This window comes from Sebastes fasciatus, chromosome 21, assembly GCF_043250625.1.
Source record: "Sebastes fasciatus isolate fSebFas1 chromosome 21, fSebFas1.pri, whole genome shotgun sequence".
Lineage (NCBI taxonomy): Eukaryota > Metazoa > Chordata > Actinopteri > Perciformes > Sebastidae > Sebastes > Sebastes fasciatus.
Window position 1 is genome coordinate 22653032 of NC_133815.1, and position 19352 is coordinate 22672383.

Genomic DNA, 19352 nt, shown 5'->3' on the forward strand with positions numbered 1-19352 from the left:
CCATTATCTCACAAGGAGTCTCTTGAACATGAACTCATATATCCTGTGACTTCCCTGCACTATGGACTATTTCCTATATGACCTCCTATATACATTTTTTTATGTTTTGATCTGAGCTTTACCAGTGTTTGCTTTGTTGTTGTTGTTGTTTTTTTTATTCTTATTGTGTTAGTGAAAATAAGAAAACCTAATAAACATATAAAAAACAAAACAAAAAAAACAACAGCATACATATATATGCCCGGTATTGAGTGTGAGGGTTTAACTGTGGTGTCCCGTGTTGTTATTACACAGCAGTATTTGTGGTGGCGCGCCTGTCCCCCGTCTGTGTTGCTGCTCTGAAGCCTCTGCACAGAGATGATGGCCAGACAGCCGTAGCAGACCGGGGCCTGTACGGTTGGGCATTCTTCCGACAACCGTAACCTAGGAACCGCTGAGACGTAGAGAGAGGAGAGACAGCAGCGGAGCAACGGCCAAGGTAAAAACACAGCTGCTTATGTTACTTAAAACCATTACGATAGACTTTAATGTCATTCTTTACAAGTCTGTCTTCTACATCCAGATAAACAGTTTGACTAGTGTTAGCTCTGTGATGGCGGACAGCTAGCAGAGAGCTAACTGATGCTACATTACGTTAGCATCAGGCTAGCTGGCTAGCAGTTGGATTCAAGGCCTATTAAAGGAGGCTGGGACACGCGTCATCAACAGGGGGGTTATTGCACATGCGCAGTGTGACTCAAGCTGCGGTCCTGCGTTACGATTGGCTCAGTTTCGACAAGTTTTAAAAGAGGTGTCATTTACCCACAGACTCTATCCAGTGAAACATTTCTTACAAAAGTTAAAGAGTGACATAGATGTAAATTGTTCCTTCTGCGAATCACATCCTGAAACGTGCTCTCATTTATTCTGGTCCTGTTAATTTACATGTGAATTGTGGAAAGATGTCAATAATTTTATACCTACTAACATTTTCTCAGATTTTGCACTGTACTATAGACATATTATATTTGGCTGCTATGATTACAGTGACAAAGGTAGTAATGCATTTTTTCTTAGTATTTTAATTTTAATTCTCGCGAAGTTCCACATTCACAAGTGTAAATTTACTAAAAAAAAAGCCTAATTGCATTGTATTTATGAAAGAAATGGAATTAAATCTGTCAACAATTTCTTCCTCAAAAAAACAAAAGCAATGAAAACAATGAATGTATGCAATATCTTTAATGTTTTTAAGTGAAATTATTGCCATACTCTCGCGTGGTCTTTTTTATTATCATCTACTTAGTTATTTATTTTTATTGTGTTTTTTTTTTTATTTTATGTTGGTTTTGTTTCATTTCTGTTGTTCTTTTATGTTTGTCACAGCTCTTTGTTTATGTTTTCGCTATGCTTCTTTTGTATGTAAATGTTTTTAATGTTTTCTGCTGTTACTATGTATACTGTAATTTTTAAATAATAAAAAATAATAATAAATTTAAAAAAAATTCGACGAATGCAGGCCAGACTTTACTGCGCATGCGCAATACCCCATAGATATGACGCGTGACCTTGCCTTCTTTATAAAGGCCTTGGATATTAGCTTACTTGGCTAAGCTAGCCGTGTCTGCTTTACTGTGAGTTGTACAGCCAACATTGACTATTTATATTATGTGTGGGTATTACTATCTGGCTAACTGGTTAGTCATCGTGACGGCAGTAAGAAGGACAGTCAGCTAGCAGGTAAGTTAGTAACTCAACACAAAAACGGGATGTTTTCTGTGGCTAGCTGGCTAGCTTATTGATAGCTAGTTGGCTTCAGCTGTCGTTGCAGACTGGTGCTACTGGCTAACGACATTGCTACATGTCGTTAGCCAGCCTTATCTGACAGATACTGTACCTATGTGGGATAGCTCTGGTGCACATATAAGATGATCAAACACTGGCTCAGGTTTAGTAGATTACTACACGATGGAAGGCCAGTAGTTGAGTATTAAGTTGCTCTTACTTTGTGAGCTAGCATTAACGATATAGCATGTCAGTGGATTATAAAAAGTTAGCCGACGTTTGTTAACCATATCATGATGATCTGTGTTTGAAACATCAACAAGGTGTTGTTCGCAGTAACGTTATGGTTTAAAGAGTTTAAAGAGCAATCTGCTCATTTATTATTCATTAATCCACGGCCTTGTTTACTGAACTTTGATCTTGTGAATCTGGAAAGAAAAAGAAACACCTAACTTTTAAATGTTTGTTGTCGACAAGGTGTCTCTTTGGTCATGCACAATACCTGGTTTAAGACACAGGTGAACATAGGCCTGACATGAGGCACACTGCTATTTAATACAACACTGTTTCAACATATCAGTAGCGCCCCTTCTATAAATACTGAACAAGAACAACGTGAACACTTGCACTGTAACAGTCTTTGACTGGCAAAGACAGAGGATGGTAAGCATAATGTGCCATAGGCCTAACGTGAACTTGGGCTGAGCTATTACCTGATGGGAATCCCTATCAATAATAGTAAGGCCCAGTTTGCCTCCATTACCTTTCTGTAGATAGGCTCAGTCTCAAAGAGAAATGGTCAACATGGCTTTTATTTGTTTCAGTGGCTGATAAAGATTTTCTGTACTCTCTTGGCTATTTTATTTCAGGGCCATTAGTGAGCGTCCTGCTGTCTCTCAGCTATGAACAGTGGTTTGACAGCTCAGGCTGTCACATATTGTATATATTAGTGCCACACCGGGAGGGAATAACTCACAGGAAGCTGTCACTTGAGCAGCAACTTTTGCTGTCTGGCTCTGAAATATACTTGTTTGTGTTCTTTCTCAATCTCTCTCTCTCTCTCTCTCTGTCTCTCTCTCTCTCTCTCTCTCTCTCACACACACACACACACACTCTCACTCACTCACACATTGACCTTTGAAAAGCAAGAAAGCAGCTGTGGGGCAAGTAGGAGCTGAAGCCTGCCGTCACTGTGTGAAGCTAGTGTGTCATGCCAACATAAAGAAAAGTTGTGAGAATTTAACAGCTCCCGGTTGTTGTTGAGATAAAGTAGATCTAGGTTAAAGATTGCCATTCACGTAACGTTTAAACAGCTTTTACTGCATGCAGGGAATTTGCAAGCAAAATCGCTGTCTCATTACCTAGGATAAACTATGCAATTATCTCAAATTTGGGGTGCCCGATGGTCAGTAGACTGCTGCACTGAATCCCTATGTGGCCTAATTGGACTGATCAAAAACTCTTGCAAGTATAAATTAAGCTTATCCTGCCTCCTGTTATACAATCTAAATGTACTTTATGTATAAGGTTCATTCATTTTGATCTAAATAGAAAACTAAGACAACAAATCAAGACAAGAGTGTGTGTTATAGCTTAGTCTTGTTTTCTGTTCCTGAGGTTATGACTTGTTTTTTGCCCAGTTTTTTGGAGCTGGTGTGTGTGCTTGAAGGGAGACTTCAGTCCTGTTCATGTAAGCTAACACCCCCCCTGACATCATGGTGTGCCCAGAGCAGTCCAGTGCAGGCAACTCTAACACTGTATATGTGGGTCTGCACTTGTATGTCGGTGTGTAAATTATGTGTGTGAAATTAGAGAACCTTAATACCAGGGTTCGTACAAAGTCTTGAAAGTTTGGCAAATGCTTAATTTTAATGTTTTCAAGGTAAGGAATATGCTTGAATTCGAATATACTTCTTGAAAAATGTTTTTTTCAACATTATCTGGTGTTTCAACACAATCACTCATGTAAACAAAAAATCATTCAATATTTGAAATGAAACGATCCCGTCGCCTTTGTCTCCTGACGTCTCACAACAGAAGCGGACCGGAGCTAGATTGAGTGACATGGGTGCCAAAATAAAAAGCGGCATTTTTCCATTCTGCTCCGTGGCATCATGAGGGCGACCATCTGCTCTCACAATGCGCGCATGTCCTCTGACCTTTGACGTTGTGCATGTATGTTGAAGGTAGCTAGCTAACTATTGTACCTTCTCATCAGCTACTAGAGAACAGGTGGATTTCGTTATCGCTTTAGCAACATGCCAGGCTGTCGTTTTAATGACAACTGGCTGGTTAACGGGCCTAAGCATCGGGGAATAAAAAATAAAAAAAGTGTTTTAACAGAGACAAGTACTGAGGGCTGTGTTGCCCGCTGTGTTTGTTTGAGAGAGAGGGGGGAAGAGAAGATGGGCTATTGAACGCCATGTTTCTGTAAGTTATTAATAATAATAATTTGAATGTCAACATTATGAATGAAGCTTTGAACTATTTGGTACAGCCCTGGAAAACACCCGCTTGGATGGTACTGATGTTGCGGGCATGCAGATGTAGCCTACTGGCGTGCCAGCTTTTCCAGGGAATCTCCCCGCTTTGACTTTCCACCAGTCTGTCAGTTTTGTATCCAAGGATGGGAGAATGTCACGTAAAATGTTCTCAACCTCCGTGTCCATGCTGCCAGCTAGAGCCATGGCGGAGTCCTGATGCACGGCTGCAGCTTCGACACTGTTGACTGAACATCTCTTTTGGGCGCATCACCTTCAGCCTATGGGTTCGGGGTGGCCACCTCCACCGCTTCTCCCAGCGCCCTCTGGATGCGAGTCATTGAAACATGCTTTAAAAATACACCATTCTATGGATATCTAGACTATAATGTAATAGGAGACTACACAATGTTTATATTTCAGATCTTTATTTGATAGATTGATTTAAATTTCACGTGTTTGATCAAATTCTTAACAACCATTAATCAATTGGCGTTTCAACATTATCATCCCCAGTTTTAGTATTAATATAATAATTTTTAGTCATAATAATATGATGTGCTTAAAGGTACCATGTGGTGTTCTTAACATAATTTGCAGGTTATTGACAGTTGGTGATGATAACACACCAAGAAGCAATTTGCCAACAAAAGGCAGGGAAGAAGACAACTTCTAGTTAGCAAACATGGAAGGAAAATGCCATAGGGTACCTTTTTAAATTTAACTAGGAGAGTCTGACAACTGTTCATTGTTTTCAAACTGTCAACCATATATACAGTATAATAGCTAGATCTTACACTTAACTTTCTGGGCAGCCCCCAGGTGGGATGCATTTTTCATTGAAATGCTGCTGACTGGGTCTCGTTCATCTCAGTAACAGGATTAGTGCCATCCATTTGAATGAGGTAAATTCGACAGCTAAGAGCACAGATGGAGATTAGAGCTGAAACAATTAGTCAATTAATCCATTTATTAGTTAATTGACAGCAAATTAATACGCAATAGTTTTGATAACGGATTAATCATTTAAGTTGTTTCATGAAAAAAACAAATAAGCATTTAGTGTAGCATATTTTACACGGCATATAAAACCTGTTGACTCATGTGTCAGACAGTCCATATGTAGTACCAGGGGGATTTGGGGCTAGTCTATTGCCTGGCTAATAACTATTGTCATTATTCATTTGTGAAGCCCCTTGAGTGTGCTGGCAGATGACCGCTGGACTCTGTCCCATTTCCATCATTTATCCCCTAGTTTTTCTGTTATAGCTGTCACCTGCCTGCTCTGTATGGAGGGCTCAACCTATTCCTTATTGTCAGGATCGGTTATTTTTCTCAGTGATTGATTTCAGTGCTTTGTGGGTCCCTTATTTTGTTTCCCCATAGGTACTGTATATATTGAGATAAGAAATCAGAATCTGTTTTAATCAAACTCCAAAACTGGGTTTACTTTTGAAACATTTAGATAAAATATACATTTTCTTATGTTATGTGTGGTTCTTATGTAATTTTGATACGTTTCTGGCTCAGAGCTTGGTGATCAGAATAATGTTATTGTCACTGCTGACAAAAGAAGTTAGACAATTCCCCAAGAAAGACATAATCAGTGTTGATTTGAAATGGTCTTGAGATTAATTGTAATTACATTACATACATTATGTAACTTATGTTATTAATCACAAATTGAAATTTGTTATTCATGACATGCATTTGAATTTTGTAGTTTGCTCACGATGCTGTATAATGACAATAGTATAGAGATACTACTTTTGAGATACTAGTTAAATGATCATTTATTACAGTGTAGTCTTTCATAGGTAGAACAAGATCTTCATTTCATATTTCTTCCTGTGTATTTAAATGTGTGCTTGCTGTAGCATTAACATTAATATGACTGCATTCAATTAATGTTTGATCTCATACAATACCACACTTCCTCTCTCAGCACCCTGTCATATCCTTTCTGAGTCCACAGAGACGCATTGAAACTCCTTCTGACCTTCTCTATACTTCTCCATCAACGTCTTCTCCTTTCCTGGCATGAAACCACACTGCTGCTCACTAAACATCACCTCACCTCTTCACTTAACTTCCACTACTCTTTCCCATAACTTCATGCTGTGGCTGATCAACTTTATACCTCTGTAGTTACAACAGCTCTACAAATCACGGTTATTCTTGAAATAATCGGTAACAGTACACTTCTTCTCCACTCTTCAGGCATCCTCTCACTTTCCAAGATTGTGTTAAACAATCTAGTTACAGGGCTGTACGTTAACTTTTTTTGCACATTGCACTGGTGCCACTGCTACAGAGGTTGAACGTTTTGTAGCACAGGCCACATAATTGTAGCACAAGTATAGAAATATCAAGTAAGTCCACTTAAGTTTGAGACCATTCAATTTCTGTTTTGGGGGACGTGGGGCACCACAAATACAGTTTAAAAAGTTATTTTCCTTAACCTTTTAAAGAAATATAGTACTGAGAAAATGCAGACATTGTTTTAAATCTAGGCGTATTTATTTATCATTATTATTTATGTGCATAGCATGGATGCGGGAAGACTGACACTGTTTTCACTAGCTGAAAAGTGAAAACAAAGCTGACCATCCTTGAAATGTTTACTATACAGTATGTAATTGTGCTTCACATTGCAAAAAATCTGTGTGCTTATTAGGTCTAAGTAGAACCAGGAAGTAACAAACCTACATGTTATGAGTGCTTTATGAATACTGAAGGGAGAGATTGAAGGAATAGGGATAGGTAAGTGTAGTTTACACACAGTAGAATGTAATCACAGCAGTTTGAAGTGTCTAAGTCAGTTTATTGCTGTGAGTCGAGAAGTCAGCTCTGACGAACACAGAGTTTTGTTGTTGACCATTGCTGAAACAAGAATCCAATATTTGTAGCTGTGATTGGTGATCAGTTGTATTGAGTGCAAGTTGCAATTGTGCAACTATAGAACATACCACCAGATCTAATGTTATTATTTGACAGTGAAAAAAGCAAAGCAAAGCAACAAGGTCTTTTCACAGAATGTCCCATTTATTCCTCCAACACAACAGTTAGTATATGTGAAACAATTGCCGCTATATGTTAGATATATACATGCAGTAATAAAATGGTGTCTTAATCAGAGGTCATACTTTGAAGTGCTGCAGTTTGCACCAGCTGTGCTGATCCTTGTCCTAAAATGAGCTCTTTTCTGTTTCAGAGGAACCATGGGACACGGAGTGGGCTGAACCGGAGGGTCTAGCAGCACACACCAATTGTGAGTATAAATTGTGTTTCCGGCATTTTGTCCATGCAGAATAATAATATGGGAAACAATTACAACATTACAGTAGGTAAATAAAGTAATATTACACTTAATGTAGGTCAATTTTAACAGCTAAAAGTTGGCAGGACCTTAACCACAAACCTCAACAAAATGTTCACAATATGCAGAAGCAGCCTCTACGAGTTCTCAGCTGTATTTTTATTGGAACCTGTTTCTTATTTGTGATTTTACTGGGTGCATGTATTGTGTGTTTGATGTTTGCTTAATTTGTCTGTGTGTATGGTTTTGAAGGTTTCCCACTGTGGTGTATGACATGGCCACGGCCTCATCTAGAGCTGAGTCTAGCCATAACCACAGAGGAACGTCACAGCTCCATGCCATTGGTGAGTCCAAACACAGTAGGCTATAATATATATAGGAGTGGCAGGGTGGCCTCAGGGTCTGGACCCTGTCCCTTCCTCAGAGAGCTCATATTGAAGCACTGTGTGTCTGAATATCTGAAGAAGAGTGTCAACTTTATGCTGAAAATGTAAACTGTTGAAGGGGAAAAAAATCACTAGTCTCATCACTTTCTCAATGTACCCACCACCAGTTTCCTGTGCCAAAATCAAGAGGAAGAAAAGCCTGTTTGGGACTGCCATTTATGTGGAGGTGACAGCGGAGGGGGAGTCGCGCCGCACAGCGAAGTCTCACAGCTCCTCCAGTCCTAAATGGGATGAGAGGCTCACTCTGTAAGAAGCAACAATTTGCCTCCTTTGTGTATCTGACAGTCTGTGTCTTTGTGTGTGTCATAGCATGTTATACACAAGTTCATGTTCACAGTGTGCTTCATAAATGAGTGTCAGGGGACAAATCACGAATCCCCAGTCACTTGATTATTTGGAGAAGATAAAATGAGAGACAGACTTTAACAGATTTCCGAGTTTAGACATCTGTCTTCTCATACTCAACAGCAACAGAATGTTCCGAGAGAGAGCCTTTGTTGATCTCTAAATAGCCCATGCTCATATAAAACGCTGTTGTGAGAGAAAAATGGAGCAACAGTTCTGTCCTCCTTTCTAGGACTTTTAGGCCACTTTAACAAGCCATAGTTTGGCCAGTCAGTGTGAAATTGATAGTTTTGGTTCGTTTTCTATTTAGTCTGGGTCAGTTTCACAGTGCACAAAAAAAAGCGCACAAATTAAGTTGCTGAGGGGCGTGTACGAAGGACATATGTATCTTTTTCGTCTCGAAAGCTGACACTTCTATGCAGGGAATCGCAGACTTTCATATACTGCTGTCGTAGTGTTTTCACTTTGACTCAGCACTGATCTACTGTGTGCACGGATCCATTCTGCTCCAGTTTATCTCCAATGACTTCATAAACGGCACTATTTTTGTGGACTTTATTTAGCGTATTCTGTATGTTCTCTTCGGCCGAGATGTCAAGCAAACATTGGACTTCTGCAGAAGTCCAGGTCAGTCTTCTCCCACTCACGTTAACCTGTCATTTACCTGTGTCCATCTCAACAAATGCCTGCACAGACAGCCTGCATTTTGGTTTACTTGAAAATGGTCCGAGACCACCTCTCTCAAGCATTCTCGGACCGGTTGTTTTGGTCCACACCAAAGTACAATTAATGCGTTTACAACTGCCCAAACAGACCGCACCAGGGTTTGATTAAAGCAGACTAAATGTTGGCTTGTGAAAGCTCCCATAGTATGCTGGCTTTGGTGCAGGAATTTGGGGTCTATGTCTGTCTGACATTGTATACCTTATGTAATAAACATGAGGTTGGTGGTTCATCTGATAATTATTTGAACAAGGGAAAACGCTATATGACAACACACAAAGCTCTTTGTATCATTTGAGACTTTTACAGCTCTCTGGCCTCCGAATAGTCCGGCTAAATGCCAGAGACATGTCATTGCAAATACTAATTGTCTTGATTGGGTAATTATTGCTAACAAGACAGAGTGATGCTGTCTTTGTGATCCTGTGTCTGCACCATGGATGTTTTGCAAGCTGTTATGAGTCCTATACATGGCGTCGAGGCTATAATCCTAGATAGTTCTCTTTAGGCTGATGTGCTCAACCGTGAATACAATGACTGTGCTGTGTAGTGTTCATTTTGTGTAAGCACAGAAAAACCAGGGAAGCAGCTCCATGTGAGATGAGCACATCAGTTACTCAGCCTGCAGCAAGGACAAGATTTGTTTGAGGGGGAACAGAATGAGAAGCCTCTATATAATGGTTGTTTTCTTTGTTGTTCTTCTTTTCTGAGGAATAGATACTGAGATACTAGATGCTGAGATTGTGAATGGTGATTTTATTTGTTAAATGTAAATATGTCACCATGTCTTGCTCTTTTCTCTCCACATTCAAATGTATTCACTGGTCCCAAACATAGCCTTTGTGATTAGTGAATCCACCCTGGGTAAAAAAAAAAGTTAAAGATACTGCTGATCAAGTACACAGGCACTAAATACATACTGTACCAGTGTTAGAAATATTTGTAACAGGATGAACCAGTCTGTGCTTTAGCAATGCTATTTTGTGACTGTCTGTTGTCCTTTTTCTGATGATGGAAATAAGTGTGAATTACATGTGTTGAGTGTGTGTTTTGTTTGTTTGTGTGTTCCTGACCTTTTAGGAATGTAACACAGCACACACAGGTGGATTTCAAAGTATGGAGTCACCACACCCTGAAGGCAGATGCTCTGCTGGGCAAAGCCACGCTGGACCTAATTCAAGCCTTGGAGCAGCATGACAGAAAATGTATGATTAAGCTACATCACACATACAGAACCATATTATAATGCAAGGTCTAGGATGGGATGTGTTCATTATTTAACAATTACAGTTGTGGCACAGTTACTACAGAGCCAGACAACAGCAGACTCATGAAGTACTATTTAATTAGACTAGCCGACATCAGCATCATGTATTCCGAACTTTTCTTGCCTTTTTTTCTACATAAATACCCTCATCTCTGATCATCTCTTGATTTATAATAGGGATTATTAAAGTTTGTTTTTAATCAGAATCACAATGACAGCAGGTTTGTTGTTGGGGTTGCCTGATATCAGATCAATGCGTCTTTTTTCCAATGTGAACATTGTAAATGAAGCATGTCTATGAAAATGGTTTGCTTTATATTTTTCTTGCTGTCACTCTATTGTAATGCCTGCTCCCACACCATCCCTGTTTTGGCTCTACAGTGGAGAATGTGAAGGAGGTGCTGAAACTGAGCTTGGAGCAGAAGGGAGCTCTGGTTCACACTGGGGAGCTGACTGTCTACCTAGATGGCTTGACTGTCACTGACCAGGAGGAACTGGCACCGCTTACCAACGGCAATGCAGCAAATGGCACCAGTGAGTGGAGTATTTATATGTTAGGGGTGGGTGATAGTGGGGTTGCCAATTTGAATTGCCCTGTGTAGATAAATGTACTGGAAAATAGTGGTACACTATACTGGTATCACCTAATCCCTGTACAATCAAGCACTTACCAATTATTCTTCTTTGGATTAATTTAGTAAATATATACTTGCACATAATATCTGCAGGCTAACATTGTTTTCTCCAATCCACTCTAGAAGTCCAACAGAATGGCGATGCCATCCATGAAAATGGAGACTCATCTTCTTCATCCTCAAGGGCTGCTAACAGGTAAACTAACTAAACAAACCAGCCATTCTGGGTCATTTTATGTTGCTCCACATATTTCATAAGGAAGATTCTGTCGACCTCACTTTTCCTAAAATGGTTGTTGGCCTGGTTAGAATAACTCCTTGAAACGAAGGAATGCTAAGAGGCTGCAAAGAGTTATGTGCTAGCATGGCTTCCCCAAAATGTGCCTTACAGGAACACATGCAGGCATATTTTACATTACTGTCAATACTCATTCTGTTGTCTTGTACTAGCTCATGTAAAAAAGGCTTTTGATGTGTGTATATGTTTTATTCCTCAGAGAGGTTTGTGTCTTGGCTGTTTGTCTTGTGTTTTCTCAACCCTGGCTATCCCCTTCTCCTGCTCAGAGTGCTAGTGCTGCCCCACTGGTGCCAGTCTTAATTATTTGTCACACGGCAAAAGTGCCCTTCATTGGGGTTAACTGGGTTTTTATGGGAAAGCCACAAAGGAAGCACATCTGCTCATCGCAACAGACGGGAGGTTGGTGGGGGGGTTGAGTGGGTTGTGGCAGCCTGACTCCTCTCTGCATTGCAGTTGCTGAGAGGACTGCAAGACACAAACAGGGGTATATTTAAAACTTGGTAGTGTTTCCCTTCCCTGGGAGTTCCCAAAATGTTTGAGTTGCCAGATAGGGGTATCTGTGGTGGTGAGACAACATTTTCCCTGGTCATTGTTAACTAAATAATGAAATCTTAAACATGCATGTATGAAAGCGAGATAATTAAAATAACATGTACACACATTTTTGTTTCAATGAATTCAAACATAAAACAGAAGGTGATCTCTAGTTCAAAACAGAGAAGGTGTAAAAAACAAATCTTTAAAAACAAGAAGGCCTTCAAAATTGTAGATACAATTGTGGATGCATTTATCTCTCCCTGCATTTTTTAATGTAGTGTAGTTTCGGTCTGAGCTTGGCCCTAGCCTCCCCGCGTCTTCCCTGACTTCACTTGCAGCTTATAATAGCAGAGGTGAATAGTCTACCATTTAGCTGGGAGACGATTCTTTGGGAACCCTCAGCCCTACTTCTTTCCTCTCTTTGTCTCTCAACTTCTTGTCCTTCATAGTCTTACGTCACTGTTATGCTTGGGTATTAACTGGTAGTATTCAATCTGTTGCCCATCTTCTCTTCTCTGTTTACCTCTTTCAACCAACATCCCTTTTTTTATTTTTCATTTCTGAAATCTTTTTATTTCCTGAGCCTTACTCACCTTGCCTGTGCCTTAATTTATCTTATTTAATTTCCTTTTTACTCTGCTTTATTGCTTTTCCTTCCTTCTTTCCCTCCATTTCAATTAGCTTGTGTTGCTACTTTTCCTCAGTCAAGTAGGGAGACCCTTCCTGTGGAGCCAGAGGCGCCAGGTCTCACAGCCTGTCAAAACATTTGATACTGGCCTGGCCTCCATGCTGGCTTCAGGAGTACAATGTTGTATTTGGTTTAAACTTTGTGTGTTCCTACTTATATCATTTCAGTAATTGCTTTTCTGTTTTGTCTATGTACCTAATTTTTCTCTCTGCATCAGATTTCAATAGTAAAACAGCAAGTACAGATGCCTTTGACTTATTGTTTTGTAGTAACCTATAAATATTGAAACATCAGTATAATGATGAAAATCAAGTATTATAGATATAAATGAACAAATAACCCTTACTGGAAGAATTACCAGCCTCTGCTGGGCTCTACAATGAAATGTAAACTGGGACTAATATGGTGGGAAATGTGTTGTCTGTGCAATGTGTCTTACCGGACATTGTGTATAAAGTATAGTAAGAGCTTTTATGTTGTTCGAATAATATGCTGAGTAGTAAAATCAACATTCGTTGGAGTTGCCCGCACTTTGGTTGCTGCCTCTTCTTGGTTGCCAGCTTGCTGGTCTGACATTTTTCTTATTGCTGGCTGCCTACCCACCTCTTGCCTAGACAAAGCCTGGACTTGAGTCATATGGCAGATTTTTTAAATGTGAACACGTCTGTGGCACCGTCTGAACTCTGGCGGCTCACAAAAGGGCCTCTTCAGCTGTGCCTACATCACCACACCCACCCCACCCTATCATGTCCTGTCCTTACCCCTACAAGACAATAGTCTCAATGTCAGAAGTCACGTCTTTTATTTGGCACCCGCACACACAGTGGAAGTAGCACACACTTATCTCATATTCACTAAGCCCTGTCAATCAAATTTATTACAAGCCTGTTTAGGGTCAGTAGGGTGTTTTTGTTTTAAGTGTTAATATATACTTATTAATTCTATAGTATGTATGTATTATATAAATTTATAATTTGTTAGGTTTAATTTAAGGAATTGTTGTGTGCGTCACCTGATTCAGATTGATAAAATGATTTTGAACTCCTTGTGTGTTTTCTCTTAAAGCACAGTGAATGGTACAGACTTGGGCCCGAGGTCAAGTTCCTGTTCGGTCTCCAACGGTGTGGATGGTCAGGTGCCTTCCAGCTCCTGCAGCCCTGCCCTTGGTCATGCCGTCAATGGAGACGCCACAGCCAACTCCACCCCAGTCCACCAACCCTCAGACAGTGACACAGACAGTAGGACGGGTGAGCTTGATCTTTAGTTTGCATTTCACAATGTGTGAATTACAGTACCTTAGATGGTTTGAAATAGAATCCCTGAGTTCTCAGAATTGTATTGTTTGTTTCTGACCTTATCAATATTTAGTTGTCTTTTTCTCATTTACAGCCTTAATCCCATGTGAGTGGCAATGTCGTCACTTGAGAACTCAACAAAATATTTCCTGATTATAGTTGATGAACGATGAGCTTATTTAAAACATGGAATAATGCTAATCATAATCAGAGCACCTCAGTTATACATGTGCATATTTCCAGCAGGTATTCATTTTGTTATGTGGGCTGGGTTCAGGCCACTTTAAGTTTAACTTCTTCATGGTTCACTTGGTCCTAGTAAACGGTAGAGTATAACACTATATTCATTTTCATTAAGTGAGGCCTATAATCTCTGCTTCTGTCAGCACCTCTGTCGAAAACTCCCTGGAGAGATAAACGGCTAGAAAATTAAAGCAGAGTGCAGTACACTGTGGGGAACAGGCAGGGCACCAGTAGCGCATTAACTACACTGTATTTGAGATTTTTCCCATGTTTGAATGCACTGTTCGAATTGTAAAGAAAAAGTTAATTAATGTAGAGTTAAGCAGTTGAATATCCATTTACAGCCCTTAAATTCCTTCTGTCAATGGATATGTTTACATTCAAAAAGACAGGTACTGACCAGCCAGTTGCTATAAGTTGATGCATATATACAGTATTTACGGAGATTCCTAGACTACTAGATTAATGAGTTCTTGTTGTCCAGTCAGCCATTTAAAATGCAATTCTTTTCCTTGAGACATCACTGATATCAAGTCATGGATGGATGAAGTGGTTAGTCCATGCAAGTCAACAGCATCATTGTCTGTCTCTGAATTGCCTACAGTCAATGGGGAGTCCTGTGATGCTGCTCTTGGGTCATCGTCTGCTACAACAGGTGATCTGCTGCCCCCTGCAGATGACCATGAGGACTGCAATCAAGATGCTGCCCTGCCAGACCCTGACACAGCACCAGATAGCACATCTCAAACCCTGCCAACCTCCACACCTGCTCCAGCCTCCTCCTCTTCTGCTGCTAAGCCTAATGATGGCACTGCTGCTGCTTCCTCCACATTCACCTCCCCGGCACAGGGGGCCCCCACCATCACAACCTCCTCATCATCGTCCTCTTCCCCCCCAGCAATCGGAGAAGCAAATGCTTCAGGAGGTGGCGGTGGTAGCAGTAGTAGTAGCAGTGCAACTGCAACTACAGATGGGGCCAAGCCCAGACAGCAGACCCCCAATTCTGGAGCTGCAGATCCTCTGCCACCGGGGTAAAAAAACGCCGCCAGCTGCATTTTCTGCATTCCCTGACTGTCAAACATCACTTTTTTTCTAAGCTACAGTATTATATTGCATTAAGAGGTATTTACTGTTCTTTAGAAATGTTGTCTAAAATGTAAATAACATAAATATTAATATATTTTATTATTAGATGAAAAAACATAAATATTGTAAAGTCTCCCAGTAAAGAAGAGGGTGCCACCTTATGGTGATACTCCAGCCCAAATCATTTGAGTGTCAAATACTTAAAACACCCACACATACATTCATATTTCACGCAATAATGTAGCAAAATCTCTTGTACATTTTCTGTCATATTTCTAGCCATCTTGGTCCTCTTGCTCTACCTTTTGTTGCTTTTTGTTTGCACACTGCAAATTGTTATTTGTTGTGTCTTTCAGGTGGGAGCAGAGGAAAGACCCGCATGGGAGAACCTATTATGTAGACCACAACACCCGAACTACGACCTGGGAAAGACCACAGCCACTACCACCAGGGTGAGTGTCTCTCTCTTGCTTACTTTCTGTCTTCACTCCTTCTCAGACATGGAAACTATAACTTTAACTCCGTTTTAGCAGTGGCTATTTGGCTTTCATACACAAGTCTTCATTGTTAGGTAATTTCAGTCTCATTTCTTGCACTTACATTTATTCTCCATAGATTAAGACATATTTAAGCTGCTGATACTACATAATGAAGTGTTCTGATATATGAATACAACCAACTTGCTGAAGGCAAAGTGTCCCTTGAAGCGGCGTGGTGTTTTTACTGTTGTCTGGTAACGCACTAACAAAAAAGAGTTGTTTCTATGATATTTGTTTTTAATTGGATTTCATTATAAGTCAGTTTCAGATATCAATAATAAAAGAAACATTTATTTAAAGGTACTGTTTGTAACTTCTTACACGTATAAATCATTGCGGGTCGGTGTCCCATGCGCGCTTGCGTGTGGCCACGCTGTTCCAACACAAACTACACGGAAGCACCAAAACCGCAAAGTTATATCTAGTGAAGCCCGTCTTGCAAAACAGTGTTGGCTCTTCCTGCATCGGCCTCCCGACTGCGGTCAGAAGACACAGGGGAGACCGTAGCTTTGGTCTCCAGGGCCGAAGTCTCTGCTCCTCTGCCTGCCTGCTTGCCTTCAATCACACACCGCGCTCATTCTCACTCGCTCTCTCGTTCCACCTCTCACGTGCATGCGCGCACACTACACACTTTAGCTCTGAGAATATCTAGTGAATGTACAGTGGAAGTTTGTGCAGAAATAACTGCTGCAGCTCCTCCCGACAAACAGTGGTTTCCCGTGTCGTTTCCTGCTGCTGAGTAAATAGACTGTGCTCCGGAGCGAGTAACGTTATCGTCTCCAACCGGGGCTGTGGTTGCTCCCCTGTTCCTTCTGACTGCGGTCGGAAGGCTGAAGTAGGAAAACACAGTATCAGCATCGATTCATGGAGAGACCTTCGTCTGGTCAGCTAACATTACTGCCAAGCAGGTGAAATATAGAGTGATATTGTGGTCTAAGCTGACGTGTGTCACCTCACTGTTTTAAACGATGCTCGTTCATGTCTATGTAGAGCGAGCACAAGCGCGAGCAACAGGACGCTGACTTTCGTTGACTTAACAGCCACAGTGTCGCTGTTAACAAGCAATTTCTGATTCTTACATACAGTCCTTTTAAATCTCTTTCTGAGAACATGTGAAGTGTACTTTGAACGTTCCAGGCTGGCTTTTTCATTTGCTTACCAACTTGCTTTGTGTGTCGGTTTGTGTATTTTTACTGTATTTTCTTCACTCTTCCAGTTGGGAGCGCCGAGTGGATGACCGGGGCAGGATCTATTATGTGGACCACAACACCCGCACTACCACATGGCAGCGTCCCACTATGGAATCAGTCCGTAATTTTGAGCAGTGGCAGAGCCAGCGCAGCCAGCTGCAGGGAGCTATGCACCAGTTTAACCAGAGATACCTCTACTCTGTAAGTCAGTTCCCACCCCCACCCTTCCTACATCCTCTGGTCCCATTAATCCACTTAAAACACCTGTAAAATGCATTCCTTTGTGTTCTCCTGCCTAATAATTATGTTTGTCAACATTCTTACTTTCCAGTTTTGCGTTTACTGTGGAATGCCACCCACATCATACTGTACAACATTCCACATACTAATAATCATGTAGCGTGGACGTTCCCCTTTAAAAGAGAGGTCAAACTAGTACATGCAAAAAGCAGTATGGCCAGTGTATCCTCCATTTGTAAATTTGTGATTTAGATTACTTGCAATTTAGTAGTGGTTTTTTATCCTATTCATGTCGCTTTTCCAAAGGGAAGTCAGGTTCCTTCCGCTGCACTGAAGAAAGTCCACATAGGCTCAAACATCGCACTCTTTTCATGTAACACTCTACAGTTATGAACGCCCTGTGAAATTGTACCTTAAAAAGCAAGTATTATTCCAAATATTACTCTTTAGTATATAAGTAATTGTTACAGCCTCTCAATAACAGACTGAGGCTCTAATGAAACCAAAATATAAAAAGGATGCCATGATCAGTTACTTGGAAAAATCAACAGATTTTATTGTTAACAAACATAACTGCACTCAAAGTTAAAATAAAGCGAACAAAAGGGATGGAGATCCCGGTCAAAAGAACAAAAGATGGGGAAGTCACTGGGTCAGCCACGCAGTGGGCCGTCGCACCCAGCTCATCCCCCTAAACTTAAAAAGTAATTATGTCTAAACAAAACACAATAACCGAACTGCTGATGATCTCCTGCTCAAACTAAAGTAAAAAACTAAAATAACAAAAACCCAACACTTCCAACCATTCTGGGGAAAAACAATTGAGGACATAAAAACAACAGAGACTGAAGTCCTATCTTTTGTTGTTTCGACCGGGATCTCCCACTCTTTTGTATGTCTTACTTGAATTTTGAGCGCAGTTATTTTAGTTGACAATAAAAGCTGTTGTTTTCTCCAAGTAACTGGTGCATGGTGTCCTTTTATATGTTTCGGTCTAATTAGAGCCTTTGTCTGTTTTTGACAGACAGTAACATATTTGGCAGTGACAGTAATTCCCACTATACAATTCCAATTTTGGTGACCGAAGATGCATATATCTTTGATCTCGTGCCCAAATAACCCTATGCATTATTGAGTCACCTGACCACACTAGATCTATCCAGCTTTTATCAGCTCATCACCTTTTTAAGTGTTCATTAAACTCAAACCATTCCCCAGTATTTACCCAGCACTACAGAAAACAGAGAAAACATATGTGGCTCTGACTGAAACCTTTTACAAGTCTTTGAAGATAATTTAGTTTCTGGTGATGTCAGTGATCTCATTGCCTTTTTGTTTGCATTCTGTAATGGTTCAGATATTGGACGTATTGTGGCAGAGCTCTGAAATGGCTCCATTGCCTTTTATAAAGACTATATTTTTGCATATCTTTAATGACAAATCACAAATATTTGATAAAGTTATTATTTCACTAAGCGTATTTTGGGGTTCTCACCTTTTGATTGTTTTTATCCAAATGTCAGTAATTGGTTTTCTGTTCATTTCTGTCCGTTATGCAGTGCAGACTCGAGCAAGTTTCAAGTCATTGCAAGTTCATTTTCATACAGGCTGCAACCTCTGTTTCTGATAAGTGAAAAAGGGCCTTAAACCTGCATTCTTTCTAATAGCCAGCAGGGTGCGACTCCTCTGGTAGCCAAAAGAAGTCTGATTTGTATAGATGTCTATGAGAAAATGAGCCTACTTCTAACTTGATTTATTACCTCAGTAAACATTGTAAACATGAGTTTATGGTCTCAATCACTAGTTTCAAGTCTTCTTTAATACAGCACGATGTTCATATAGTAGATATGGTCCCATTTAGAGTCAAATAGACCATAAAGCAGGGTATGCTTTAGGGTGGGGCTACCTTGTGATTGACAGGTCATTACAACAGTGTTGTCTATGTTTTTGTCTTAGAACTTTAACCCTTTCACAGTGCGTTTTCAGTTCATGGAAGTTAACTAACATTTTGGTCGCCGAAAAAAGGCTTCTTCAGCGTTCGGCTGTAGTTAGCACCACCCTCTCATGTCACTCTTGGTTCCAAGAAACCAAAATGCCGACCTAGAGGCTTCAAAACGATAGTTACGTATGTAACTACGGTTCTATGAGTTCTGGATGACTGCCAGAGGCAGTGTTTAACACTGGATGTTATCCATCTCGCGCACGCGCAGGTCGAGTATTTAATATCAACAAAGTCACATGTGACCTGGGATGACGT

General features: G+C 40.4%; 1 protein-coding gene across 2 annotated transcripts in view; it reads left to right on the forward strand.

Moving 5' to 3' along the window:
- The first annotated feature begins 246 nt into the window (after positions 1-246).
- LOC141760028 (NEDD4-like E3 ubiquitin-protein ligase WWP1) overlaps positions 247-19352 on the forward strand; it is a 37567-nt gene continuing 18461 nt past the window's right edge. The window contains exons 1-11 of one of the 2 annotated variants that reach the window (XM_074622645.1): positions 247-478; positions 7459-7515; positions 7816-7907; positions 8117-8255; positions 10158-10282; positions 10726-10878; positions 11103-11175; positions 13568-13749; positions 14645-15071; positions 15483-15578; positions 16882-17056. In XM_074622645.1, coding sequence (XP_074478746.1) covers positions 7838-7907; positions 8117-8255; positions 10158-10282; positions 10726-10878; positions 11103-11175; positions 13568-13749; positions 14645-15071; positions 15483-15578; positions 16882-17056 — 1440 coding nt within the window. In that variant the 5' untranslated portion in view covers positions 247-478; positions 7459-7515; positions 7816-7837. Of the gene's footprint in view, positions 479-1556; positions 1720-7458; positions 7516-7815; positions 7908-8116; positions 8256-10157; positions 10283-10725; positions 10879-11102; positions 11176-13567; positions 13750-14644; positions 15072-15482; positions 15579-16881; positions 17057-19352 lie in introns of those variants that run through there. The other variant, XM_074622646.1, reaches the window with a different exon arrangement.